The sequence below is a fragment of the Anser cygnoides genome, chromosome 3, assembly GCF_040182565.1.
Source record: "Anser cygnoides isolate HZ-2024a breed goose chromosome 3, Taihu_goose_T2T_genome, whole genome shotgun sequence".
NCBI lineage: Eukaryota > Metazoa > Chordata > Aves > Anseriformes > Anatidae > Anser > Anser cygnoides.
The window spans coordinates 106,567,460-106,594,737 of NC_089875.1; the positions used below are offsets into that span (position 1 = coordinate 106,567,460).

General features: G+C 36.9%; 2 protein-coding genes across 7 annotated transcripts; one reads left to right on the forward strand and one right to left on the reverse strand.

Annotated features, from left to right (window-relative positions):
* Positions 1 to 39: 39 nt before the first annotated feature.
* Positions 40 to 6,802, reverse strand: ITGB1BP1 (integrin subunit beta 1 binding protein 1). Of its 6 annotated transcripts, none has more exons than XM_048071310.2 (7): positions 6,679 to 6,802; positions 5,825 to 5,925; positions 4,939 to 5,017; positions 4,084 to 4,220; positions 3,064 to 3,156; positions 1,132 to 1,281; positions 40 to 424 (listed from the first exon to the last, which is right to left on the reverse strand). In XM_048071310.2, the coding sequence occupies exons 2-7, from the start codon at positions 5,894 to 5,896 to the stop codon at positions 353 to 355; spliced, it is 603 nt and encodes a 200-aa protein (XP_047927267.1). In that variant the 5' UTR covers positions 5,897 to 5,925; positions 6,679 to 6,802; the 3' UTR covers positions 40 to 352. The 6 variants fall into 6 exon arrangements, with proteins under 6 accessions (XP_047927267.1, XP_047927269.1, XP_013028054.1 ...); XM_048071312.2 differs by having other exon boundaries at positions 6,684 to 6,702; XM_013172600.3 differs by lacking the exon at positions 6,679 to 6,802 and adding an exon at positions 6,348 to 6,656.
* Positions 6,706 to 26,836, forward strand: CPSF3 (cleavage and polyadenylation specific factor 3). Its single transcript, XM_048071306.2, has 18 exons — positions 6,706 to 6,844; positions 7,531 to 7,594; positions 8,327 to 8,424; positions 9,253 to 9,381; positions 10,326 to 10,503; positions 12,057 to 12,146; positions 13,136 to 13,286; positions 15,232 to 15,407; positions 15,750 to 15,908; positions 16,635 to 16,781; positions 17,387 to 17,539; positions 19,512 to 19,620; positions 20,380 to 20,478; positions 21,492 to 21,586; positions 22,094 to 22,181; positions 24,525 to 24,594; positions 25,180 to 25,276; positions 26,525 to 26,836. The coding sequence occupies exons 1-18, from the start codon at positions 6,774 to 6,776 to the stop codon at positions 26,624 to 26,626; spliced, it is 2,076 nt and encodes a 691-aa protein (XP_047927263.1). The 5' UTR covers positions 6,706 to 6,773; the 3' UTR covers positions 26,627 to 26,836.
* The last annotated feature ends 442 nt before the right edge of the window (positions 26,837 to 27,278 follow it).

The window sequence follows — 27,278 nt, forward strand, 5'->3', positions numbered from 1 at the left end:
TGAATTTTATATTAACAAATGGGTTTTAAGACAAAAAGATAGAAGCAAGTGTCAGTTTTATTTTACATTTTTACAGTATCGACATCAATATACAAAACAGATTTAGCAAAAAAAATATCATGTTAAATACAAACTTCTGTAGTCCTGGAAACTGAAGGTGGAGTAGTTTCTTCAAGTCACGTTTGGGGAATGAAGAAGTACCATGTACAAGGTTGCATGGCTCTTTTTTGCACAGCGAGTCTTTTCTAAGTTTGTGTGTGGCTACAGCCAGTCTGTGGTATCACAAAGGAGCCCCGTTTCTTCCTCACACAAAGGCCTCTTGTACTACACGGTCATGTGCTGCTGAAGAAAATCAGGACTTCTCCGACATTAAAACTGAATCAAAGGCTGTAGATAACACTTTGCAAATAGCTTGTGCTTGTTCCTGTAGTGCATAAACGCAGGCACGTTAATACTTTCTGAAGAACTTCTAAAATTCTCAAGACTCATTTAAAGCATTTGTTTGGCAGACATGCAAAGTGGAGTAGTTCCATTTTATGTGGTCTGCAATGGCATGCGGGAAGCTGTTTGAAATGAGCTCTTCTGAACAAGCCAGAGTTGTTAGCTTTAATCGTAGCATGACGCTAGCATTCAGAAGGTCAGCTCGTGTGTTCCCCCAGTGCTGCTAAGGCTGTAATAATATCGTAATAATATCATAGTATCCTGACAAGGAATTCTCCTGCTCTTAAGAGGAGATCGCTTCCCTTGCCTATAAGTATAAACGCATGCTTCATTACCAGAATTGTTACTTAATCACTCCCTGCTCTGTCACATCTTAAAAAGGGTTTTGTCTTTGAAAAGACAAATGGAGGATTGTCCTTAGCAGCTACAATAGCACTATGGGTTGCAAAGAGCCTTCTCAGGGATGCACATCTATTGGCAATTTTAGGGAACACGGCGATTTTCCTCAGGCTGATCAAATACAGTCCACAGGGCTTTTCCCCCATCCTTAGCCGGGACAGATTTATACTCTTTGAAAATTGACCAATCCCTCTTCTGCCAAAAAGGCTTCACAAGCTTCTTCAGTGTTAGCTCCTCCCTTTACAATTAAAATACTGATACCTAAATTAAAGACTGTAAACAAACTCTTACCAAACTATTGCACTGATAAACCCAGAGGCTGCATTCTTCAGAGGCTGCATCTGTTGTCTTCAAAGCCAGTAAACTCTTCCCTGCTCCCAGACCGTCATCATAGCAGACCATCCGTACGATTAAATAGAGGGCATGCCTGTGTAACACATCCTGAAACCGGCGGGCAAACAAGAGTTACTGCGGAGCACTGCAACAGCTATTTCAGTTTTCTGCACATTTTGATTCTCTTTCTGACAGAAGAATACTTCAGATTTATTTACAGGAGAAAAGTACTCCTTGGTAAAAAAAACATAACTATTTTAATTAAGAATTTATTCTTTTTTGTTACATGGTGATTTAACATCATTTTGGCTTTAATTTTTGCTTGTTTGAGTTGCATTTGTATGTGGCCTGTATTCCTAGCCATATTACCAAAGCACACGTTTGTTTCCCACCTATCCTCAGTCACCCTCTGTGCTTAACCTGCTCATTGCCACGTTATTTCCTGGCAGCAGGTCGGCTTTGAGGAAGAAAGTTTTATGAAGTGTACTTTTTGCTTTACTGGCAAGTTCCACGTCTGATCTTGGCCATTGCAAAAAGAGATTTGTTGATGTCATTCGGTACAAGGTTTCTGCAGACCAACCCGACAAAGCCCTTCTTAAGCCCTCCTACCCAACTGATGATACTCATCTGTTTTATTCCAGTCATACTGCTTCTAGGCCTGCGTATGAATGCAGAGAAAATAACCTTTTCATCTTGGAACTCTCTGAAAGAGCTAGGTGTACTAACGCACTGAAGGACAAATTAAATGTCAACAGTGGCACAAATGCAAAAAGCCAAAATTTGGAAAACAGAATGCAATGCAATAAAATGCCAGCGCAAGCTAGCTTAATCACATAAGGCTTTATCAGCTTGTGCATGCTTTCAGCTCAAAGCCAGAAGAATGATGAACAAAAAAAAAATCTTAAAAATACCTATCTGACCTTTATCAGAGTACAAAGGAATTGTAAGTAATAACGTAACCCGTGTTCTTACTGAGAATTAAGAAATTAGGAGGACAGCAAAAACAGAAGCGTGAGGCCCAAATGCTATACTTCCTCCCAGGTATTAGGAAACAAGTGTTTTATTTTCTGAAAGGAGGCTTTCAGAGTATTCAGCTGTTGAGCAATGCTATCCACCACTCTCACACTTGAGGCTTTTATGAGCAGGCATTGCTGGGTTAGGTCGTGACTTTGTAAGGCCAAGTATTTACAGTATCTGGGGCTCTGAGGGCGACCAGAAGGAAACCACATGACTGCAACACAGAGTTATACAAAGGCAACTGGAGGGCCCTGGGGAAGAGACCAGCTCTTTATTTTTAGCGAAACAACTATTTGAAGTGCACTAAAGGAACAAAAAGTACACGTAGGAAATAATGCAAACAAAAAATAGGTTTGATCAATGAAGTGGAATTACGAGGTTTTAGTGCTGGAGTGAGCTCACACTCGTGGATTAGCAGCACAAGGCTGGAACTTTGAAGAGGAAGACAAGATGCTTTTTTCAAGGATGCGTTTTTCTTTTCCTCCACACTAACAGGAATTGAATTAATAACTCAGGCCGAGGAACCTATGGTCTTGGGCACGTTATGTCCCTTTCCCCACATGTGAGGACGGCAGTACAGCCACAGAGAAAGATGGGCCCAGAGCATAAAAGCTTTCTTGTTTTTTGCCTGGTGCTCTCTGTCAAAAGGAATGGATTCACGTCAAAAATCCAACAAGGGAAATACAGAGCCCTAAGGAGATACGAAATGAAGTGGTGCTGCTGTGAGAGCTTTTTTTAAAAAATGAACAACAAAAAAAAACCCACTTTGCTTCAAGCCAGAAGTGACATCTTGGTCACTCAGATTGATTATCTGTCAGGAAATAAAAGAAAGCACTTTTCAACTCTCACCAAAGTTTGCTGTGAATCACTTACATACTGATCAGATGTTGAGACTTTAATGCCGTATTTGGAAACTCCCATTATAAACTCCTCTTCACCTGGAACAAAAGGTAACTTTCCATCTTGCTTTGGAGGGAAACAAACAAAAGCCTTTAGTGCAGACAGAAGAACATGAACAATGAAGATACAGTCTAAAACATATTTATTTGTACTTCAGTCCGCTGGATTAGCAACATCCGTACCTCTGAGTGTATCTTAGCGTGTGGAGTCTGACATTCTTGCATTAGCCCAATCTCTTGACGTTATGTGAAGCACTGCATGAATCCAGAAAGGAATTTGTAATCTGAGGTGGGTGGGGAGGTTGGCCCTGTTACCCTGCGCTGACCCTGGGTGATCCAAGCTCCACACTAGCAGCACTTTTGTATTTGGCTGTAAAAATAGTTTCAGATACTTGAAGTGTCAAGCTGCTGTTAAGATAAATAGACATTCTGTGCTTTTAAGGGTACAAACCATCAGCTACCTAACCAGAACATCCAGTTACAGCTTTAGTACAAAAAAATGTACAAGCAAACAGTTTGGCAAGGATGACCCAAACATTATTCAAGTTATTTAGTCATAGATTCGTAAGTGGATGTAAGCAGAATCCGACATTTTCCTCTACAGGAAAACTTATTCTATAGTACTGATGAAATCTGGAGGAGATTTTCTTTGCTTTATTCTATTCTATTCTAATCCTAACTGTGCTGAAGACAATGCAGCAGCTTTCAGGTGGGACACATTCCATAATGACTCGTGAGAAGGATCTTGGCTCTGAGTCTGCTTCTTCACAACTGCTTTTGGGTGCATCTTCCCAGTTATTCAACAGGAGGGAAGGGAGTACAGCTTTTGAGATCATAGTGTAGTGACTAGGGTTTATTTTTTAAATTAAGCTATTTTATTCTAGTAAGTATAAAACTTATAAGGAAAGATGTTGGATCACATAATAACATGAAGGAAATACACCTAAGTTTAAGATGTTCTAACATTGTTGGTATTCTTTTGTAATGCACTTACCTGGGCAACATCTATGTAGTTTATCAAGTCCAATGGCCCTTCTAGATTTTTGCTCTCGTTACATTTCAACTTTTCAATGGCACCAACGTATTTAACCCTGAATTCTGCACATGTATCAGAATTACTATTGCTTTGTCCTGCAACAAAATAAAACAAAGCAATCCTGAAGAGCTCGTGAACAGTAATTCTATTCTAATTAGTGTTAGTGGGGCTAACTTACTAAGTTTCACAATTTTTTGCAGACCTTCAAACACTTAACCTCATCACAGTATATTAAAACCTCTCTTTAATGAACTGGCCCAAGTTGATTCAGAACAGCCCTTGGTAAAACTATAATTTTATATGAATCCATGATACAGCCTTGTTTATACTAATTCTGATTTGCAGTTAACAACCCTAGTCAGAAAACACAGGAAAGGTGATTCTATTTTTATATACATAATTTTAAATGAACTCTTTGATTTAACAGTGATACACTGTGATCTGGTAATCAAGAACAAGTAAAATCAGCTCCTACTTCACTTACTTCAGTGCAAATGTGAACTTGTAAGAGCATGAAACACAGTTTCCCAAAAAGTTACATCAGATTTGTGCTGTATAACAGACTGCTAAAGCAGCTAACTGAATTTTTCTTACTTAGACATGTTACTTTAAAAACAATTACTTAATACTAAATGATTCAGTGCTAGATACTTTAGAAGCCTGAAGTTATACATGCATAAGTCAACAGGCTAACAGATTCATTCCATTATTAAAAATATGTATTTTAACCTTTTTCATTTTCTGCTGTCATAGATAAACACATACAAAGTTAGTTTTGTTCCATACATTTCTACTCAAACTCTGATTACATACCTGAACTTTTTGTGGAGTCTGTATCTAGACTAGCCACAGTACTAGACCTGGAAAGTCCTCCAAGACTGGAATCTACAGACTAAGAAGAAGATAAATGTCATCAGAAAGCTACTGAGAACATACTAACAATTTGCTTTTAGATGCCCTGCCTCATTTTTTTTAAACATAAATTAATACTTATATTTCAATTACTTAAGCAGCACTGCAAAATGGGAAGAAAAAACACAAACCAAAAAGTCTATGCTTTTCCTGAAGTTATCTTTCTGCCTCATTGTAGGTTAGACTGATACAAATTCAGCAGAAGCCCTTTAGAAGTCCACAAATATTTCAAATAAGGTGGAAATAAAAGAAAAGAGAAAATGAACCTTAAGGTTATGTCCAGACTTTTCTGGTACTGCATCTTAACTTGAAGAAATTGACAACTACATGCTTGTCACCAATGCTTGAAATAACATAGCAGTGCAAGGGGAGTGAAACGGCACCTTGGAAAATCCAGAATATTCAATTGATCATTCCAAAACCTATCAGACAAAATGGACACATAATTTAAAATGAAGAATAGCTTTTAGAGATACTGAGTAACAAATTAATACTGAAGAACAAACTCACTCTTGGTGCCTAGCACCAGGCACCTTCTTAAAGGCAATAGTTATCACTAGAGAACAAACGTACTACTTTTTCTTCCAAACCTTAGTATGTGCTGCCAGAAGAAGCTCTTGGGGGCTTCACTATGGAAATAACCAAGCGGTCTTTTCAGAACACAAGGGCCTTATAACACGTACTTTATGAAATCACATCCTAGCATCAGTGCAAGCGAACCACTCGACTGTCAGCTCATAACAGGTGAAAGTTTTTCCATAAAGATCACACCCCGAATTCAGCTTACCTTGCTTTTAGTACTGATTTCACTGCTTTGTGAGCTGCTGCTGCTGTGTCGTTTTTTTCCTTTTCTGAACATTTTTTCATAATTGGATCAATGAAGACACTCTAGGTAGTAGGAAAGGTAAGAATTAAACTCTCGTATCATCAAGGAAAGGAGCTCCTTGCAAACACCACCCTGACTGTATCCAAAGCGTACAAAACCCAGAAACCACTGAGCTAGCGGCTCTAAGAACATAAGCAGAAAAATTTTTGGTGTTTTCAATTTGTGGCTGGTGAAAACTCCCTCAAGATCTCTGCTCAAACTTCCCCATTCCTCTGATCCACCCAAAGTGCTGCTGCCTAGCTTCGAGAGCTGTTGGAGTTTCTAATCCGTATAAATATACACTTTATATCAATAATATGTATAATACACATATAATGAACATACATATATAATAAACATACTTACATGATACACACATATGATAAATACATATAAATATGAAGACACACAGAAACGAGACAAAATTTAAAGTGTTTTTACTCACTTAGAAGCATCGGATGACTTTATCGTTTTAAACTACAGCTTAATTGCCTTCTTTCATGCATCCCATGCAACCCTACCCAAAGATTACGCCTCCATTACAAACTTAAAACCCAACAAACCACCCAGGCCCCTAGCTCTGAGGAACAAGCCGCTGTAGCACTGCCAGGGGCAGCCTCAGCTACTCGAGGCGCTCCTGAAGGCTGCGGCGAGAGCCACCTCAGGCTTAGTGCCTCGGGGGACACACGGGCAGCCCCCCAAAACCCTTTTTTCCCAAGCAGCCCCCCAAAAACCTCTCTCCCCCGGCAGCCCCCCGCTCCCTCGCCTCGCCTCACCTCACCTCCGGCGCCGCGCAGCGCTCCGCCCGCAGGGGAAGGGCGGCCGGGAGGAAGAGGAGGAGGAGGAGGAGGAAGAGGAGGAGTGAGCGGCCATGTCGGCGAAGCGGAAAGCCGAGGCCCTGATCCCGGCGGAGGAGAGCGACCAGCTGCTCATCCGGCCCCTGTGAGAGCCGCGGGGCCGGGCCGGGCCGGGCCGGGTCCCGCCGCCGGCGGATCGGGCTCCAGGCGGCCTGAGGGGAGGCGGGGGGGTCCGGCTCCAGAGGGACTTTTTGGGGTTTCCCTCTCGGGTTTTGGTCGCTTTCCGACGGGCAGCGAGCTTGGAGTCTCCCCCATATCACCTGGCTTATGCTAGGAGGATTGCATCCCTTCCTCCTGCAGCTTTGAAGCAAAAACTCGGCCCTTCTCTGCCCTTTACGCTTCAACAGCGAGCCCTTTTGTGGGCTTCTAACTCGTTATATATATATTTTTTTTCCTCTGCTAAAGATGCTAATACAAGGTGTTCCCCGGGAACGTCCCAAGAGTAATTTGTCCACAGTAATTTACTCTTGGAGGAGCTTTGCGTGCGTTACGCATCTCAGCGTTTTGGGAGGCAGCTGTGCAGTAAACACAGGAAGGCCAAAATCATTTCCCAAAACTAGGGATATTTTTTCTCCTCCAGTATTAAATAGTCTATGATTTCCTCTGAGATAAACGTAGCTGTTGAGTTACTTTAAATGTCTGAGCTTAAACATACTCTGCAGTCCGTATTTTCAACACAGAAAAGTAATTCCCCAAAAGGCGCCTAATGTGCAGTCACATCTATAGGCTGTGTGTTGTTTGAGTCTTGGTAACGTTGATGTCCTTTTGCAGAGGTGCTGGCCAAGAAGTAGGAAGATCATGCATTATTCTGGAATTTAAAGGAAGAAAAATAATGGTAATCATTTCATGAACGGACTTGTACGCCCTCTTGTCACAGTACTTCAGGTCACAAAAAGATGTTACAGGTTAAATCCAATTCCTTCCTGAAGTCAGCCAGAAGAGGCAGGTTTTTTAGTTTTCTGGAACAATATAACATATGTGATAGTAGGCATTACAAGGTTTGTCCTGTAAAATAAATCCGTATCCCCAACAGAATATATGTGTCTTAAGTATGAATTCTAAAATCTGTATGTATTAGGTTTCACTGGAACCTAAGGCTGCAGTTGGGTGTAAGCAGCCATGTGTAAACACATACATGTTCTTTTCCCCTTTTTTAGGTGTCTTCTCAGACAGTAACTAAAATATCTTGTGGATACCAGTTCTGTATGTTCAGGTAGTGTTGAAGTATGGATGAAAGCTTGCATAGGTACAAAATTATATACAAAGAATGGAGCCTTTTAAAAGTTGTTCACCCGTGAAGATAAATCATTCAGACAGGCATCCTAGATGTGGTATCCGATGCTAAAAGCAGTGATTGAGGACAAAAATATTTTTCTGTGTAATGCTAAAGGTTACTAGTTTCTCGTAACTATATTTTAGGCCAGAATGGAAGAGGGGTTTTTGATGTGTTTTGTTGGGGGGGGGGGGGGGGGTTGGACCAGGTGGCCTCCCAAGATCCCTTCCATTTTCAGTCATTCTGTGATTTTGTGAAGCTTTAACTTTTTTTTACTTTTTTTTTTTTTTTCAGCTTGATTGTGGCATCCATCCTGGACTGGAAGGAATGGATGCTCTTCCTTACATTGATTTGATAGACCCTGCTGAGATAGATCTCCTCCTAATAAGTCAGTAAGTTGCACCTAGAAGAACAAATACACTGAGGTCATGGTCTGAGCCACACTCACTTGTAGGTTGAGAGGCTGAAATTAAGTGTTACATAGATGGTAGTGGCACGGCAAAATTCTAATTTCCAACTTCTTTTAAATAAAGGATGCTCAGTCACTTTTAACCATCGTGACAGCTTCTAGAATGAATTTTTTACAAAAAGACTAAAGAAAAGTTGGGTTTTTTTTTGGCTTTGTATGAAAAAGGTTCTTAGAGACTTATGCAAACTTTGAGTCTGCTTTAAATACCACTTACTGGCTGAGGTGAGGAGAGCCGTTTGTATGTGACTTAACCAGTCATAACCAGTTGTCTATATAGTACTGAGCTTTGGTGATATACATTTGTTCTACCTGTATCTTAAAAGTAATTCCTTAGAGTATGTCAAATTAGAAGTGTGGCCAAATAAATGTATTTGAATAGTTCATGTTTTAATTAAGTTTCCTATGTACAAACTTAGGATTGCTTCTATTAGCTTTCTTCTGTCTTAGACATTCGTTGTGTTCCTGGTTCCTGTTCCTTTTTCCCCCTCTAAATTTGTAAATTACAAAAAAAAAAAAAAAAAAGTTAGTTCTAAGATTGTAAAAGTCTTCATAGTTAATGGCAAATTTATTGTGTTACTCTTTCCTTTTCTCAGTTGTGTTTCCAGTCGCTGATGTACAGGATATAGACCAGCATAGTTAACAATGAGGTTGACAGTTTTCATGATGTTATGTCAATATGGTAAAGTAATGAATTATATGATAATGTTGTGTAGTGGTAACTTATTAATGGGATTCACGTGTCTATTTTAAGTTTCCATTTAGATCACTGTGGAGCTTTACCATGGTTTTTGCAGAAAACAAGTTTTAAAGGAAGGACATTTATGACTCATGCCACAAAAGCTATTTACAGATGGCTTCTTTCAGACTATGTCAAAGTCAGGTAAGGTGCCCCGTTGGTTTTCTCTTTAACCTTGAATTATTTCCCATGTATACCCAATGGGAAACTTAAGGTGAAGCTGCCCAAGGAGGCTGGGTGAACCTGGGCATTGCCACAAATAGCAAGATTAGAAATAATGAATCAGCTTACTGCCTCAGGGATACTGTGTCTCTAAAATAATTTCCTATCAATCAAAACAAAATTTTACCTTGTTTCCTCTTATTCTTTTCATTTGCCTTATTTGGACCTTGAATCTATTAGTGTCTCTTTCCTCCACCCCCATCTGTTTCTCTTTACTCACTCTGTCTTATTTAATTGCTCTTATTTGATCTTATTTAATGACAGTTGGTTTTTTTCTTAAGCTTTGCAGAAGTAGTGAATTTTAAGCCCCTAAAGATATAACCCACTTTTCAGGACAAGGTCAAATTAAGCATTAGATCTAGGCAAAAAGGTACAAAGAATGCTGCTATTTGCATGGTGTTGGTTTTGTTTGTTTTTTTAATTTTCTTCCCCTTGTCTGTTAACATGCCTTGAGCACATCTTTTCTATGTGAATGCAGTGGTCCTGAGCTTGTCTCAACTCAGCAGATTTGCATCAGAAATGTGATAAAACAATCCTCTTGTAACTTGTTTATTCTAGGCCAATGGGAAAAGTGGTTGGGTTTGCTTTGGTTTTTGAGGATTGGTATATGCAGAGCAGATGCTAAACTGAAAAGATTAATGTAACGTGGCCTTTAAAGAGACATGTTAACTCTGCTTAGGTGAACTACATTAGGGTTCCTGGACTTGATTTCTAATTAAGAAATGTCTCTAATGCCATGGAGACATGACATTTCTGAATGGGAGTCTTATTCTCAATGGTGAAAAGTCCAGGAACGTTTTTTTTTCAACTGCTATATAATCTAAGCTGGTAAAACTAGCTGATATTTAGCCATTTCATTTTTCCAGTAATATATCAGCGGATGACATGCTATATACAGAAACAGACCTTGAAGAAAGCATGGACAAGATTGAGACCATCAACTTCCATGAAGTGAAAGAAGTGGCAGGAATCAAATTCTGGTGCTACCACGCAGGCCACGTTCTGGGAGCAGCCATGTTTATGATTGAAATAGCTGGTGTAAAGGTATTTTCTTTTTGCTACACAGTTGAATTCTGATGTAGTCATAGCCTGAATTCTAATGTAGTCATTGATTATTATTGTCCACCAAGCCTTGCTGCTATGGTTGGAGCTGTCAGGCAGGCTTGGGCACGCAGGTGGGAGGCCTTGACCTAAAGCATGTGTTTCCTCATTGAATAAAACAAGCAAGTGACATTTGTGTATTGAACCAGGTAATAAGTTTGGGTTTTATGGGAGTGAGTTATGACTCAGACTTGGAATCAGTAAATTTGTGGTTTTCCTTGCTGCTCTGCTGATAGCTGAGGCAGTCTTACTGAAGCTGCATTTTAGTAAAAGCTATAAACTGGTGGCTGTTTTTCTAACTCTGATTTATCCTGTCTGCCCATCTGGGTGCGTAAATGGCCTTCGTCAAATTACGCAAGTTACATTTTTGTCAAGACATTCTAATGCTAAAGTAACTAAAGAAATAGAATTATTATTAATTTTAGGCACAGAGATTAAATAAATTATCCTATAATCACAGATAGCTCTGTGTCAATGCCAGGTATCCAAAACTAATCTCATGAATTGGAGTTCAGTAGGATAATCACTGCCTAAGAAAAGCCCTGAAGAGGGAAGACAGGCCCCAAGGCTTGCTCTGTGGTAGGACTTTTTCTGTGTTATAACGCTTGAGAATTTCAGGCTTAATAACTTTCAAAAAGTATAGATGCGGAACTGAATTTATAGTGGTTACAATTAAATTTAGACATCTTACTGCCTTTTTTTTTTTCTTCTGATTAAGGCAGGACAGAGAAAGAGATTTCACTCTTTCTATTCATGACTGAAACAGATTGGGTTTTAACATCCATTATTTTATTTGCTTCCCTGTGAAGCAAATGAGGAATGCGATAGATTACCTGTAGACCAGTTATCTGCTACTGCTGACTCTGTGTTCTGGTACTGTTCACCTTTTCATCAGTGGAATGATTAAGTAAAAAAATGTTCAGTTCTGAAATGATCATTTAGAACATTCTACCCTGCAGTTAAGAATCCATTAAAATTGCCAATGGTTATTAATTACTTCTTGGCATAATAAGGAACTTGGTCATTTTATTTGGAAAATCTGTTTGACTACAGGCTTTTCGTAAGCATCAGAAATTTTTAGAAAGAATTAAAAAAAAAGAAAAGGGGTTATTCATTGCATTTGCATTCTGATGTGTAAATGCTGATTTATCTACTTTGTATTTCCAAGTAGTACCTACTGTACTTTGTTATGTCAGCTTGTACTTTTAATGGCAAGTGCATATATGCAACATGTTGAAGATGGAACCCTTATATACCAAATTAAAATATACACTTATTATAGTTAAAATATATGTATTATTGTACTGGTGAGCTAATATTCTAAGCACCGCATCAGAAGAGTGTTTAGTTAAAGTACAGATGACCTTCTTATCATACATTCCTTAAAATTAACTTTGCGGTTTAAAAAAAAAAATCCTATACAACAGCTTTTTTAGAAAAACACTCAACTGGTAGAACCTGTACCCAGAATAACTGCTGCTCTTTGTGTCTCACAGCTTTTGTATACAGGTGATTTCTCAAGACAGGAAGACAGACATCTGATGGCAGCTGAGATTCCCAATATTAAGCCAGATATTCTTATAATTGTAAGTTTTACAAAATTATTTCTTTATGTTAATAATTACATATGTACAGGGGTATTAGTAAATTAGAACTAAAATGGCATGAGAAAGACAGTGGAGGTTTAATGGTAATATGTGACTGGTGTTCAATATCCAAACACCTGAGCATTCAAAACACTCCAACAGTTATTTTCACTGTAATAAAAAGTCTTAACAACTAATTTTCATTTTATAATTCTTCTGATAATGTTCCAAAAGCCTCTAGACATGTCTTTTCAAGAGATTTACCAAGTTTCAGCTTGTGTTTCTTAGATGTATTGTACAGACCAATTTAGCCAGATATTTTTCTTTAATAAATCCTAACCTAAATGTTTTGTTTCAGAATGACCTGTGGGATCCTCTAGAGTAATGCTGTAAATATTTCATTTGTTGTGTCCCTTCTGATTGTTTTCTGTAACTGATAATTATTACATTTTAAATCACATCAAAATCTTATCTTTTATGCAATTCCCGTATTTTAGACTAGGTGTTTCTAAACTGTGCTACATGTTCCACTAGTGAGCTGTGTTAATGTAATAACCTGTTCATCAAAGAAGTGGCAGCATTTTCAGTTAGGAAAATATGGTAAAATTGAAACCTCTTAAATGAAGCATCAAAATTTGTAGTTCTACCTTTTATTTTATTTTTATTTTTTAAAGGATCTCTTTCCAAATCACGGGCAGGAGCTTGGGGGGAAGGTTATTTATCTTGGTGGAGGAGGTGGTTATGGGAATTTGGAGTGGGGGGTGGTTGATTTTTCCCTTCTTTCCCCTCCCCATTCTGCCCCAAATACTGTAAAACTGAAAACTTAATGCATGCAATGTAATGGCACACAAATGGAGGCCCTTAATTCTAAAATGAAGGTTCTGTTTCTGCATGGTAACACCAGTGTTTTTATGAAATTTGTCGGATTTAGAGAAGATCAGGAATTAGTCTGTGTCAGTGCTTTTAATACCAGGTTTCTCTGTGCATAGGAGTCCACCTATGGTACTCATATTCATGAGAAAAGGGAAGAGCGAGAGGCAAGATTCTGCAATACTGTTCATGACATTGTAAATAGAGGAGGTAGAGGTCTTATTCCTGTGTTTGCCCTGGGTCGAGCGCAAGAACTACTTCTAATTTTAGGTATGTATCTTTCCAATTTCTCTTAATAAAAGGCATATAAAAAAGGAGAATGTTTTCATGTGCAGTCTTCCAAGTATATGAATTTTTTTAAACAACTTCTCAGCAATTTTTCAGTATGTTAATTACTTGAGAATACGTAATATTGTTTGTTCAAATGTAAAATAAAAATAAAACTAAACCACCCAAAAAGCCTTTTCGAAATGCGTTTATAGGACAGGCAGCTTAACTATCTGAGTTAGAAGGGAGACCTAGAAAGGAACAGGTAATTCCATAGTAATATGTGCCTTCAAATCTTGTTGAACTGGGATTTCAGCAAATAGGAAATATTACTACAGATTGCAAAGTTAGTAATGAAAACATGACTGTTCTATTTAAAATGTTTTGCTAAAAAGAGGTAAAACTTTCTTCCAAAGTTTTACAAAATAGTAAATAGTAAAAAATATGCCCTTTAATTCACAAACCTACGTGAAATCTTTCTAGGAAAAGCTGAGAAGACCATAACCATAGACACTTCTAGCATTTCTAATCATAATGGGAAAGCAAATTAGGGTTTGTTAAGAAGGGCAAAATGGAGGGAAAAAATTATACGTGGTCATAATAAAAGAAATAGTTGTTGTAAGGTACTTCAGAGATAACAATTTTTAAAGTATTTCCAGGCTTCTGGGCTTCCTTTTAGCAAGAGTAATTTGTTTGATAGAAGAGGTAAAAACTGAACATTTGGAACCTCATGTAGCCATTAGTTTGGAATTTGTTGGTTTTTCCTTGCTGTGTGTAGATAGTAAAGTGACATTCTAAAGGAAAGCTTGGAAGTACATCTACTAAAGCTAGACATGCAATTGGATGCTTAATTAGGTAGAAAATACAGTTGCATCTCACATGCGTACACAACTGAACCCACAGGCTTCTGTGTTTTTATTCCTTCCATATGTGTCTGACAAAAAATAAGATACTCTATTATGATACAGAAATGTATGATGATGGGCGCAGTCTCTTGATATTAGAGTAAATCCTGCTACTGGCCTTCTTTTATCGGCTGTTTCCCCCTTACATTTGAGCTTATTAAGATATTCATGACAGTGAGCTGCTCTGACATATTCTGAAAACTTTGTCTGCAGACCAAAGCTGCTAGGTTAAAGCTGTATCATTTCAATGTACAAATACAGCCAAAAGAGCATACTACTCTTTTGGGGTGGTTGTTTTGCAATATAAATATGTTTTATATTAGCAGAGCTGTACCCAAGTGAGAAAACAAGTAAGTTAGGCGTGCATATTTGCATTCAGATCTCTTCTTCATGTTTAGTAAAGGTCATCGCTACTGTCATCATGAGAAAGATAAGTTGTGATTAGGGGAGGATTTTTTTTCCTGTTTTTGTTTCAGTTAAGCTTGTAAAATATAACTGTTGGTGCTAATAAAGGGAGCCAGACATGTAACTGGGTAATCCCTTCACTCCTTGAACTCAGTGGATTTGTTTTACACAAATTTGATATAGTGAATTCCCACTAACACATCTATGTGCAGATGTCTCTAGCTGTCAGATCTATAACTTATATTTATCAGAGATATTTAAGCTTTCTTGCAGTGGTGTGGTAGAACCTATTTTGTTGTAAAAGTAAATTCAGTGCTGTGTAGTATCACATATTCTTATCCCTTGTGGCTGAAACTGGTGACTGACTGGGGTTGGCCAAAAATATTTGAAGTTCATCTCTTTCTTGTCCATTTGTTTGTATTAGAGTTACATACATTTTTAGTTGGTGATTGCTTTTTCTTCTCTAGTAGGCCAGATGAAAAAAACAGACCGTGATTGTGATTTTCTATAATAAAAATGATAAAAACATTGCTAAATCTGTTTCACAAAAAGTATAAACGCTTCTGAGAAGTTTGCATTTTAGAGATAATGCTGTGTTTATGAGCTGTTTGATGTGTACTTTTGTTTATTTGCTTCAGATGAATACTGGCAAAATCACCCAGAACTCCACGATATCCCTATTTACTATGCCTCCTCTTTGGCAAAGAAGTGCATGGCAGTTTATCAGACATATGTCAATGCCATGAATGACAAAATCCGCAAGCAAATCAACATCAACAATCCATTTGTTTTCAAGCATATTAGTAACCTGAAGGTAAGGTTGTCATATACTAAAGGAACAATGATGGAAGTGTTCATATTTGCTGAATAGTTTGCATGTGTAATATCCTAATAGATTGATAGATAGTTACAGGTTTATATCTGAATTTTCTGCTCTCCCATTGTTTAGAGGGCTGGATGAGGGGAGCTTACATCCCAGCTTTTCTTCCAGTATTGATCTGTATGCTTATAATTTGCCCCTTATGGGCATTAGTAGGAGGAACTTTCCTACAAAGAGCTTTTTTATGAGGATGCTGTTTAATCTGTGAATGTAGGGCTCTACTTCTCTGTTGTTCAAGGATTACGGTAACTGATGCTCCTGCTGTTTTCCACTTAGAGTATGGATCATTTTGATGATATCGGCCCGAGTGTGGTGATGGCTTCCCCAGGTATGATGCAGAGTGGCTTATCCAGAGAGCTGTTTGAGAGCTGGTGCACAGATAAGAGGAATGGAGTAATTATAGCCGGGTACTGTGTTGAAGGAACACTTGCTAAGGTGAGTTGTTAACACACCACGAATTCTTAAAACAAACTAGTATGCGTGTTGCATTTAAAAAGAATTGGCCAACAGGAGGTGTCTTTATTTCAATTTAGGGAGAAGATTGCTGTTAACTGCACTTTACTAATGAAATATGCAGAAAATTTGCATATGGCCATTTCCAGTGATGTTATAGAAAATGAGCTTTTCTAGGAGCAGTTATCTTGTCATGAGAAGGAATGACTGGTACTTTTCTCCATGCTTAGATCTTTGAGAGGGGGAGCCCTAGCCCCAGTGCTAGAGGAGTCAGTGTTAAATCTAGCACTACTTACGTGTCATAGATCGTGCCTTGTGCATGTTGTGCCACTGTCTGCTTGTAGAGAATGAAATCCTTCCTTCCTAATTCTAGCAGCCAGGGGTAACCAGGGTGTTTAGTTTTGCCTTTAGAGATAGAAATCAGACAGTTGTTACAATTTTAGTGTAAATTTTATAGAGATGTATGTGGAAGAAGAATGAACTCCCAAATCTGCTGGGCATGTAAAAGATGAAATTTATATGTTGTGCATGTTTTTTTTTTATTTGTGACTGTTTGTTTTGTGAAAATTGAGGATTTTTTTTCAGTTCTTCACATTTAACTTGTCTGTCAATATTATTTCGTTGATACTTGAAATGTAAAGCTTTAGTTTTATGGTGTCTGCAGGAGGCCTTTAATTTTTTATTTAAAGAAGTGCTCTTTTTTTCTAGCACATCATGTCTGAACCCGAAGAGATCACAACTATGTCAGGGCAAAAACTCCCCCTGAAGATGTCTGTGGATTACATTTCTTTCTCTGCTCACACAGATTATCAACAAACTAGTGAGTTTATCCGGGCCCTGAAACCTCCACATGTGGTTAGTATACATGCTGCCCATTTCTCCAGAGTGGGATTCATCAAACCAGTTCACAGCCTTGAGTCATCAAGGCAGCGATTGGTGTCTAGCAGTAGCCAGCATCCCTATCCTTTGAGTAATAAAAGGTGAAGACTTTGCCTTTTTTCACTGTTACCTTAGCGAAGTAAAGATGAACATGCTCTTGACTGTCTGTCTGTGGGATATCTGGGAATTGTACATTTATTTGTATATGTATGTATCTATCTACATGCAAACACAAAAACATAAAGCTAACTTTTATGGTTGAACTGAAGTTAATACTTCCTTTCATAATATAACAGTGTGTTCATGTACGAAAAGTGACATGAAATCTACATAATGCATTCTACTTATTTGCTTGTATTTTTCTACGTATAGTGTCGAGGTATAGTGCCTTTGAATAATGCATAGAATTCAAACACAAGCATAGAACTGTACGTAGAATAATTGAACTAATATTATGTCGTCATGAAATGCACATTTTCATGAAGATGAAGTACAAAATGGCAGTTTTAGATAATTTGCTTACTAAACATGTCTGGTTGGGCAAATACCTTATGTTAAAAGGAAAACTGTCTTTCTTACAGATTTTAGTTCATGGCGAGCAGAATGAAATGGCCAGGTTGAAAGCAGCATTGATACGAGAATATGAAGATAACGATGAAGTTCACATAGAAGTTCATAATCCTAGGAATACCGAAGCTGTGACATTAAACTTCAGAGGAGAAAAACTTGCCAAGGTATAAAATTAGTATTTTCTTATCTGTGCAACAGTATTTTTCTCTGGATTAAAAACTAAATTCTTTAAAATTCTTAAAATTCTTTCAAGACCCTAATTTAAATTGCTTTTGTATTGCATGTGTTTTACAGGAACTCGGTGTGTGAATGTTGTTGGCTGTTTTTGTTTTGTGGGGGGAGGGTTGTTTTTTTTTTCATTTTTGCCAACCTAAATCTATGCTGCTATCGACAAATCTGCTAGTGCTTTCAGTCCCATCATCCCAATCCCTTTGCTGTATGATCCAAAACAGCAGTCCTCAATTTTCTCCGAACAAAGAACATCAATTCCAGTCATGTTAGAGCGCTGAATTCTGTGCATAAATAATGTAATAGATTTCATTTACATTTCAGGAAGATGCTGTCAAACACCCATTCCATCTATACATACTAGAAGAGAATAATTGCTTTGGCTGAATTAAATAATTACATGCTTGACTGTAATCAGACATTTAGAAATGCTGTCTCCAGCTACTTTAATCAGTGAGACAGCTTGTAAAATAAAATCCTTGTAAAAAGGATTGTCTGGCAGAAGAAAGTTTGTAGCCATGACTGTGCGGTGTATTTCATCAAATGATTTTTTAAAAAACAGCTTAAAGAGAATATTTTACCAGTTTATATGCATGTGCTCTGAGTAGCAAGAAATATGATACATTTAAACTACTATAATAATATTCGGTGATACAATCTTTAAATATTACAACAAAATCTAAATACTGAAATAAGTAAACGCTAATATATACAAGAAACCATAGAGATATGTATATATGCTTCTAATCAGAATGTAGTTTAGATTCTTTAAAGAAGGCCCTTTTTTGATTACTAGTCCCCAATAGCCAACTTCTATTAGACTCAACTGAATTTAACATCACTTTTCTCATGGTACATAAGTTTGAAGGAAGAGTGAATGAAAATGATTAACTGGTATTTAATAAGGACCTAATCTTAACTCCTTATAGAATCAATGCTAAAAAATGGCACTGGTGTTACTGACAGGTAAAATGTCACGGTTTAATTTATCGAGTCCTTATAAGCCTAGAAGTAGAACTGGAATATAGTGCCTAACTGCTTTGTGCACTGGAGTTACCTGTAGATAATGGGGACTTGTTATTATAGATCTGAACTCCAGCACAACCTTAAGATGAAGGGTCAAGGTGTTAATTGTCTGCTAATGACATCTTTGGAGCAGGGTCCAATGCACTGCCGTGCACAGGTAGCTACCACACTGGCTGGAGTGCTGTGCTGAAAAGAAATCGGCTCTTCCCCAGAGTTCTGTGATAAAAAATTCTGTACAGTGTAATTCCTCTTTTCTGTTTGTGAGATCTGTATTTATGGACTTTAATTTGAACCTTTTGAGCCCTCCCGAGGGAGTCCAACTTTCTTGTCAAAGCAGGACCAACTACAGCAGGTGGCTTAGAGCCCTGCACAGTCCCGTTTTGAAGGCCTCCAATGTCTACATAACCTTTTTGGGCAGCCTGCTCTGGTGTTCAGCTACCTCAGGGTGAAAAAATTCCAGGTCGTTCCTAGACGTATGAAAAGATTAGAATGGCATTTCTTCTCACTAGGTAACAGTGCTCGTCTCTCAGTTTGTGTGAAAACTAGGAAGCGTTGTTGAAAATTAGGACACCTGGCTATTTCTGGGAGTTACGTGAGCAGAATTCTAGAGTTGTTTACAAAATATGATTTGCATGTATGTTTTCTGTGGCAGCCACTGGAGAAAAAACTTCTTCGGGTTTTTATATTTTACTCTTTCAAGCTTTTTTGTGTTACATCCCAGATTTTTGTTGTCCATGTTTATGCTGACCTTCCTTTATTTTCACAGTAATTCTATACCACGCTTGTTTTTTCTGAGGAACCTATATTTCATCTCCACGGTTAGCTTTAAGCTATGAGAACTTCAGATTGTCTTGTTGCACTATATGCCTTTCTTCTTTTCAGGTGATGGGATCTTTAGCAGATAAGAAGCCAGAACAAGGACAGAGAATTTCTGGAATCCTAGTTAAAAGAAATTTTAACTATCATATCCTTTCTCCATGTGACCTCTCCAGTAAGTAAAGAGAGTAATGTGCTTAGTGGGCGATTGAAACTTACTGCATCCTTCTGTCATTAAAACACATACAGTACTGTTTGTTTTTCCTGTTATTTTGTGTTGGATAAGTAATTAGTGGACACCTTAGTTTTACTTCGGCTTAGTTTTGCCTAAGGTACTGAACTGTTGAAGTGAGAAGACATTCAATTCATTGTCCTCTGAAGTTTAAGATCTTTTCTGTCCTTTCTCTGAAAGAAAAGCAGCAAAATTTTTTTCTCCTTCTAGTTACTTAAAACTTCTTCCTATATTTGAATATGTGTCGTAGGTACCAGTGAGAGCAGAAGAGCACCTTGATCAATTTGAACAGTTCTAAAATGTCATTAATTCTTAGTGTAAAAATCATGATACTGTGAAAATACTGCATATTTTTCCTATGCTGTATGTTGCCAAATAAATGTATGTATTCTCAAAACAGAAGAGTAATTAAATGGAGTAGTAAGGTCAAAAGAGCTTGGGGAAAGCAATTCTGCTGTCCTAGTTCATTGTTTGCCTGTAATGTATATGATAAAATAACAAGCTTTTGCTGGTTCCTTAACTGCAAACAGTGTATATATCTCACAACAGACGCTCTTTACAAACTGTCCTTTTCAATCCTCTTTCCTAAATGTTTTGGTGGTTATTTGGAATTATTTCACTATAGTGACAACTTTATTTTTTTTTTTAGGAAGCAAATTAAAAAAGCTCATTTTTAATACATTCTTTTAAAATTTCTTTCAGACTATACAGACTTGGCTATGAGCACTGTAACACAGACACAAGCTATTCCATATACCGGCCCTTTCAATCTCCTTTATTACCAGCTACAAAAGCTTACTGGTGCGTATTTGGAAGGAAATGTTTGTGATTTATGGTGGTCAATTTTTAAAAGAACTTACAGTCCTCAGGGAACTTCTGAGTGGAAATTTCTTTGCTCTGCCAGTAACCGAAGTGTCACAATTTGTTTTATGTTTTAAAACTTTTATTAGATTATGCAGCTTCTGCCAGATCTAGTTCATGAGCATGACTAACCCTCTATAGGGATCCTACTGTAGCTGTAATACAAAATCACGAGCATCTAACACTATAGAGTTTCAGATGATTTTTTGTCTCCTATCAGGCCCCAAAGTGAATACTCTGATGAAAAATTTATTAAATGATCTTTTGTCTCCGGCCCCAAAATAGAATGGTTATTGGCATCTAATTAATAAAACAAAGACAAAAACTTTGTCGTACAACCTCTTTTGTCCCTCCCCATGAGGGATGAATCTAGCCTTCTTGGCTTTTTCTGATCCAGAAGCCTCTGTCTGGCTTTCTTAAAGGACAGAGGCAGCTCCAGTCCTAGTTCATCAAAAGCAGGCACACTTTCTAGGGTGCCTTCCCAGATTTGAAGCTCAGAATTCTTCTTTTCATGACAGTCACCTAGTAACAGAGCCAAATTCGTATCACCGGATCTCATAGCCTGAATGCTACCTCACACAAAAATGCTTTTGAATCATGCTGTAAACTTGTGTAAACAATGGGTTATCCTTTAAGGGTGGAGGAGGAGCTGGTTGGTGCACTCAGGTCACTTAGTGTACTAAGGCAGTCAAATGTAAGAATCCAAAAAAAATAAAAGTAAAATGGCCAATATTACATACAGGAAAAAAAAAAGACAAAACAATAAAGAAAGTAATGTTACCAGGTGAGGGAAGAGAGTAAGCACTTCAGGTTTAGAAATGGATTCTGAACTGCTGTGATAATAATAGACAGCCCCTCTCATCCTTAAAATGACCTGTGTTCTTATGCAGATAAAATTGGTCCTGTTCTCAGTATAATTTTATCTTTGCTAACCATTTGTTGCTACTTCTTAGGTGATGTAGAAGAAATAGAAATCCAACAAAAACCAGCCCTGAAGGTTTTCAAAAATATTACCGTGATCCAAGAGCCAGGCATGGTAGTCCTTGAGGTAGGCACTGGTGGGGAAGAAACAAATACTTTCTTTTCTGTAGAATAGTATCATATTGATGCCATGCAGGATTAAATGTTTTAAGTAAAGTTTCACTTGAGCTATGGCCCTGTGTTGATGCATGCTGTTTCACTTAGCAAGTTCCTTTTTTTATGCAGTTGCTCAAAAGTCTAATGGCAGATTCAATGTCCTTTTTTATTTGGCAAATAGTAATTGGAAATCAGGTCAGATGGTGTTCTCTCCTTTCCCTACAGCCCCTAGTTGTGTTAATGAGTAACTATTTCGTAAGTGTGTTCAGAAACATTCAGCAGCCTGAATTTTTCATGGGAGGTTACTAGAATATATCAAGTTACAAGTAGTTAAAAATAATAAATGTATGACAGTCATTTTAAGCTAGAATTCAGGGAAAAAATAAAAGAATGCCATGAATGTTGTTTTTGTGTTGCATTATTCATTCAGCCCAAATAATATGCTCAAATTATATATATATATATATTTATCTTCTAGTGGGTGGCAAATCCTGCTAATGATATGTATGCAGACACCGTGACAACAGTGATACTGGAAGTTCAGTCAAATCCTAAAATACAGAAAGGTAGTAAGTTTAGTGTATGTTTATTTAACTGAGGCTTTCTTAATTTTTGATATCAAGCTAAAGGGATGTAATGCCTTGTAATAGATTTTCCATTATTGTGCTTCATCTCGTTATGAAACTTCTTCAGATTTCTTGCTACTTAAATACAGAATTACAACTTGATTTTCTTTATTTGTAGCACATTCATGTGTTGAAACTTTCTTTTATACATCAACTTATAGCTGACTATGGAAAATGCAACCTTACTCTTCTTTTTTGTATATAAACTATTTAAACTATATAATTCCTGATAAACATTTAAATATTTAAGATTCTTTTTCAAAAGTTATGGTTACCATTCATGAGTGGTATTCCAATGACCATACAACAGAAAGAGATAGGTAGGTTATGCTATAGAAAGCCTGACTAATTTCACAGTTACACTTACTAAGACCCTGTAACCACGTGGTATTACAGGGTAGTGATAGTGTCATCAGATACCAGGTTTTGCTTTGCTGTTCAAGAATTAGAGGAATTTTGTTGGGATTATCAGTGATGACAGTTTATATTTTTTCGTTCCACTGTTTTGTTTTTGCATATGTATGACACTATGCTAAGAATCTGGAGTGGGTATTGAATATTGGGTTGGCATCCCTTCTATGACATGGAGAATAAATGCTGGCAGCTGGGCAACGCAGTAAGACCGATAATTCAATGATAATCCATTTATCAAAATAAAATACTTTTTAAAAAATGTATTATCTAGGGTTTAAAATCACTTTTTTTAAGCCATTAATTGCATCATTACTTGGAATATACATTATTATTACTTAAAAAGATCTTACAAAGATTATTAAATTCTGCCTTTGTGTACCCTTGCTCTCCTTGTGAAATAAGTGGCAGTTGAGTTTACATCTTAGAGAGTTATTTATCTCGAGTTTGGGTGAAGTCAGGGAAGCAGAATTCAAAATTATATTCATTGGGTGTTATACAAAAGTAATTGTACGGTGTTAAGTGTTTAGTCTCACACCTGTCTCAATAAATCTGTTAAAAATTCTTTCTCCTGAGTTGAGAAATTCACACAGCAGTTCTTTCACTATTTTTGGATAAAGGTTTTACAGTCCACTTGATCTAAGCAAATTCGGAGTGTAATTTTCATATCTTGGTTGTGATTATTTTTAGTATGTATCTTCTCATCAGCGCTTCTAGCTATGCCCTCATGTTCTGATCTACATAAACTAATCAAAAATATCCATTTTATTTTTGGATGGTACTTTAGCTTCTTCATTTTTTTCTATCTTTCTTTATGTGACTGAAAAAAAACAAAACACATTTGTTTTGCATTTTTTAAAAAATTCTGATTGTAATATCTGACGACTTTTCTGCTTTATCTGTACAAGTTGGTAGTGACAGTATCTAGCTTTTTTCTCCCACAATTAATTCCTTTTTCTACTTATATTTAAATACCTTTTTTGCATTATTTCTCATGTTGCTTCATGGTTTCCAATATAAGGTTGCTTTGCTTAGTACATTATTACTGCATCTTATCTAAGAGATAGTAAATTTTTTAAATGCACTTGCTTAGTCTCTGCAATTATGAAGTTTTCCAAAGAATTTCAAAGAAATTCTAACTACTGCTGTGTTCAGTTCACTGAACTCTTTAGCTGGTTACGAAATCTTGAAAACTAGTTTTTAAATAGCCTTCTTTTAAATAAATTCAAGTTGCTAGGTCTGTTTTGTTCAACTTCCTGCTCCTTTAATCATCGAATACTTAAATGATTATGTTCAAAAGAAAATTACTTGTTTCAAACTATCTCTTGATTTTGAAATGAAGTCTGAAACTAGCATCAATATTTTTATTCCAACCTTTGTATGTTGGAACACATTCCTGGAATGTCTGTGCTTATTACTACTACTCACATTAGCTCTCCAGTTTTACTTTGTGTTCTCTGTATGCTCTTGGGCTCCATGATGCAGTATTTTCCTACAGGTAGAGAAAGTGGAGGGATTATATACAAGTGATGAAAATGGATTACTTTCACTTTTAAATAAAGGAAATGTGAAAAGGAATAAGTGTAAACAATTAAAAAAGAGAATTAAAGAGTGAGAATTAGACTTGCAAAGTTTACTATTCTAAAATGCGTTAAGTACAGGGAACATAAATGTAAAAAATGTGAGCACTTCCTTGACTCTTCCATCTTTTCTTTAAATACATTTTCTTTATGAATTGTTTAAATGCATGTATTTTGCATAGCTTTTAGGTTATTTTTCATGAGAGTCAATTAGGAACTAGGTTATATATCAATTAGCCAATTTTCCCTCTCAGCAAATGTCTGTGAAAGTAAAATAACTTTTTCTTTTCAGCTGCAGTGCAAAAAATTTCCAAAAAAGTAGATATGGATGTGTACAGCAAGAGAATGGAAATCATGCTTCAGTAAGTTGACGTATATTTTTCTAAACGAAAGTGATTGCTGTTAATCATGTGAATACAGTAATTTGTTACTGTTTTTTACTTGTTTAAGTTATTTTAAAATAGTCTATGCAAATTGACATCAGTCAAATTTCTGTGAAAGCCAGGAATTAAGTATAGAGACAGAGGTACTTAAAAAAAAAAAAAAAAAAAAAAAAAAAAAAAAAAAGTCCTTGGCATCATTGAAATTTTGAATCCAGGACCCAGTTATTTCTTCCAGAAACAGAGTTTTTAATTATACTATGAGTGCTTATTAAAGAAAAAAAAAAAATTTGGATCATGACTTTAAAATTTACCTCTTTTGAAATCAAAGGAATCCTTCTCTTTATTTATGATGAGACTTATTTCAGTAAAATCCTTACTATTATGTGACACCCTCTCTCATAATAATTCAGATTGTTACTTGTTGATTTATCTAAGTGGGTTAAATAGTGGTTTCTGAAAGGAGATACACTGCTGTCAAAATGCCTTTGGAAGCCTAGGATTAATGGAAAGAACACATAAGTTTGCTGTTTGTCCATGTGTTACATGTATTGGCCTTTGTTTTAGGGATATGTTTGGAGAAGACTGTGTAAGTTCAAAAGATGGCTCTGTTCTGTGTGTCACAGTAGATGGAAAGACTGCAAACGTCTCTCTGGACACTCGGGTATGAACAGTGAAACACTTTATTTATCTGTGCTGTGTTCAGTAGGAGTTATGCTAATAAATTTTTTGGTCATCTCGATCCTTTTGTACTTATTAATAACACATTAAAAACATGGGTAGCAGTAATACATCCACTAGAGTAGCTCTCAGGTGCTGTTCTTAGGGATGGCAAAAAATATTTTAAGTGTTCTGCAGATGCAGAAGAAAAGGTTGGTCCCGGCCAAAAACTGCATTAAGAGGATAGCAGGTTACGGTATTGTGGTTAACATACAACGCTACCTGTGCCATTGTTTTTTCATTTCATAATAATAAAGTAAGCTAGATTTCAATATATACGTAGTACAGAAAAAATACAGCACTGATGAAAAGAGCTCTTGCAATAGAGAAAAAAGAAATAGATTGGATAAAAGTGCAAATGGATTAACCAAAACATTAGGTTTCATTTTCATCTAATGTTATATCAAAACTTATTTAATACAGATCTGACTAAATGATGGGATATGTGGATTTTCTTTCCATGTTAACTCTTAACCCAGTGCTCTTACAGTAGCTGGCTAAGACAGTCTAAGAAATCGAGAAGTTACTGTCTTAGTGCTTAGGAAGTCCACGGGATTGTGAATAATATTAGCATGTAATTGCTGCCTCTCGCTTCTGAGAGAGCAGGCAGGGGATTGGTTTGAGTGTTGAGGAACTTGCATGTTTGGATGGGGCATCCATACTTTCTCTGTGGAGACTTTTTAAATTGTTGTAGTGATAAAATAATCATGTTTGGGTTCTACTGTGATGTAAATGTTACCTCATGTGTGGGAACATCAGTGTGGAGATGGAGTACTGGTGCCAGTATCTCTGAATCCCCATATTTTACAATATTAACCTAATACAATGCAGATGAATCCACAGATAAAATTAAATCTCCAAGGACTGAACATTGTGTTTTTATTTGATTTTGAATCAAATGCAATCTACAGAACTTTCACATAGGCATTTCACATAGTAGTTTTGAAGCAAGTGACTAACAAAACATGAAATTAATTTTCTTGTTCTGTAGCAAGACTTCCGTAAGTCTTCACCGAACTCTTTCACATGTTGGAGGACCATTTAAAAATACGCAGTGCAGCTGAAAACTCTAGATAACTTTAGTTTTAATTTGTGTAGCTACTCTTTCCTTTCCCCTTATGACCATTCCTGATATTCTGAAAAGGAATAGGAAGTGCTAGTTTTCCTAACATACTTCTTTTTTTATTCCCAGACAGTTGACTGTGAGCCAGGAAGCGAAGATGATGACTCCCTTCGTGAAATGGTGGAACTCGCTGCGCAGAGGCTCTATGATGCCCTCAGCCCAGTACACTGACCTCTGTAGATATCTAGGACACACAAGAAAAACTTTTAATGTTCAAATTTATTTGGACTCTTTTTTAAAAATAAATAAACTTTTTTCTTCAGTAAGACAAATGCATCAATTCTGTGACTGTGAAACTGCTAAATTATTTCAAATTACGGGTGAGCAACCTTATATCAACTATATTTGTACATATAGTTCACAATAAAATTAGGCAAATTATGCATATGCTCCTTTTTTCTTACATGCACATACAACAGATAAGAAAAAAATATTAACCTGGTGTGGACTGACATGCCTTCTAAATGTTGAATTATAGAAACTAAATGGAGTTTCACATTTTTGGAGACTAATTAGTATTTGCAGGATAAACTGGATGGTTTGAGTTTGCATAAGCGCAGAATCAAACTTGGATATTACTTTGTTCCCGTCAGGGAAGCATTTACCTGCATGCTTATATCTGCTTGAAATCAAGGGGGTTTGAACACATTTCTAACAGAATCCAGGTTTTCATACTGAGATTAACTGCAGTTCTAAAACTGCATGTAGTCATTGCCATAGGCTGTGCTGGATGAACAACAGAAGCTTCAAGAGAAGTCAGTGGTTGTGACCTGTTAACAGCCTGAAGTGCAAATGACCCCGTCACTTTCTCAGACAGTCAGCA

Excerpts from the sequence above, each read along its gene's own strand:
- ITGB1BP1 (XM_048071310.2), bottom strand. The coding sequence starts at position 5,896 with ATGTTCAGAAAAGGAAAAAAACGACACAGCAGCAGCAGCTCACAAAGC. Across the intron at positions 5,018-5,824 it reads AAATCAGTACTAAAAGCAAG|TCTGTAGATTCCAGTCTTGG; the intron begins GTAAGCTGAATT and ends TCTTCTTCTTAG. Across the intron at positions 1,282-3,063 it reads TCTCAACATCTGATCAGTAT|GATGTGTTACACAGGCATGC; the intron begins GTAAGTGATTCA and ends CGCCGGTTTCAG.
- CPSF3 (XM_048071306.2), top strand. The coding sequence starts at position 6,774 with ATGTCGGCGAAGCGGAAAGCCGAGGCCCTGATCCCGGCGGAGGAGAGC. Across the intron at positions 9,382-10,325 it reads TCAGACTATGTCAAAGTCAG|TAATATATCAGCGGATGACA; the intron begins GTAAGGTGCCCC and ends TCATTTTTCCAG. Across the intron at positions 19,621-20,379 it reads TTCTCCATGTGACCTCTCCA|ACTATACAGACTTGGCTATG; the intron begins GTAAGTAAAGAG and ends AATTTCTTTCAG.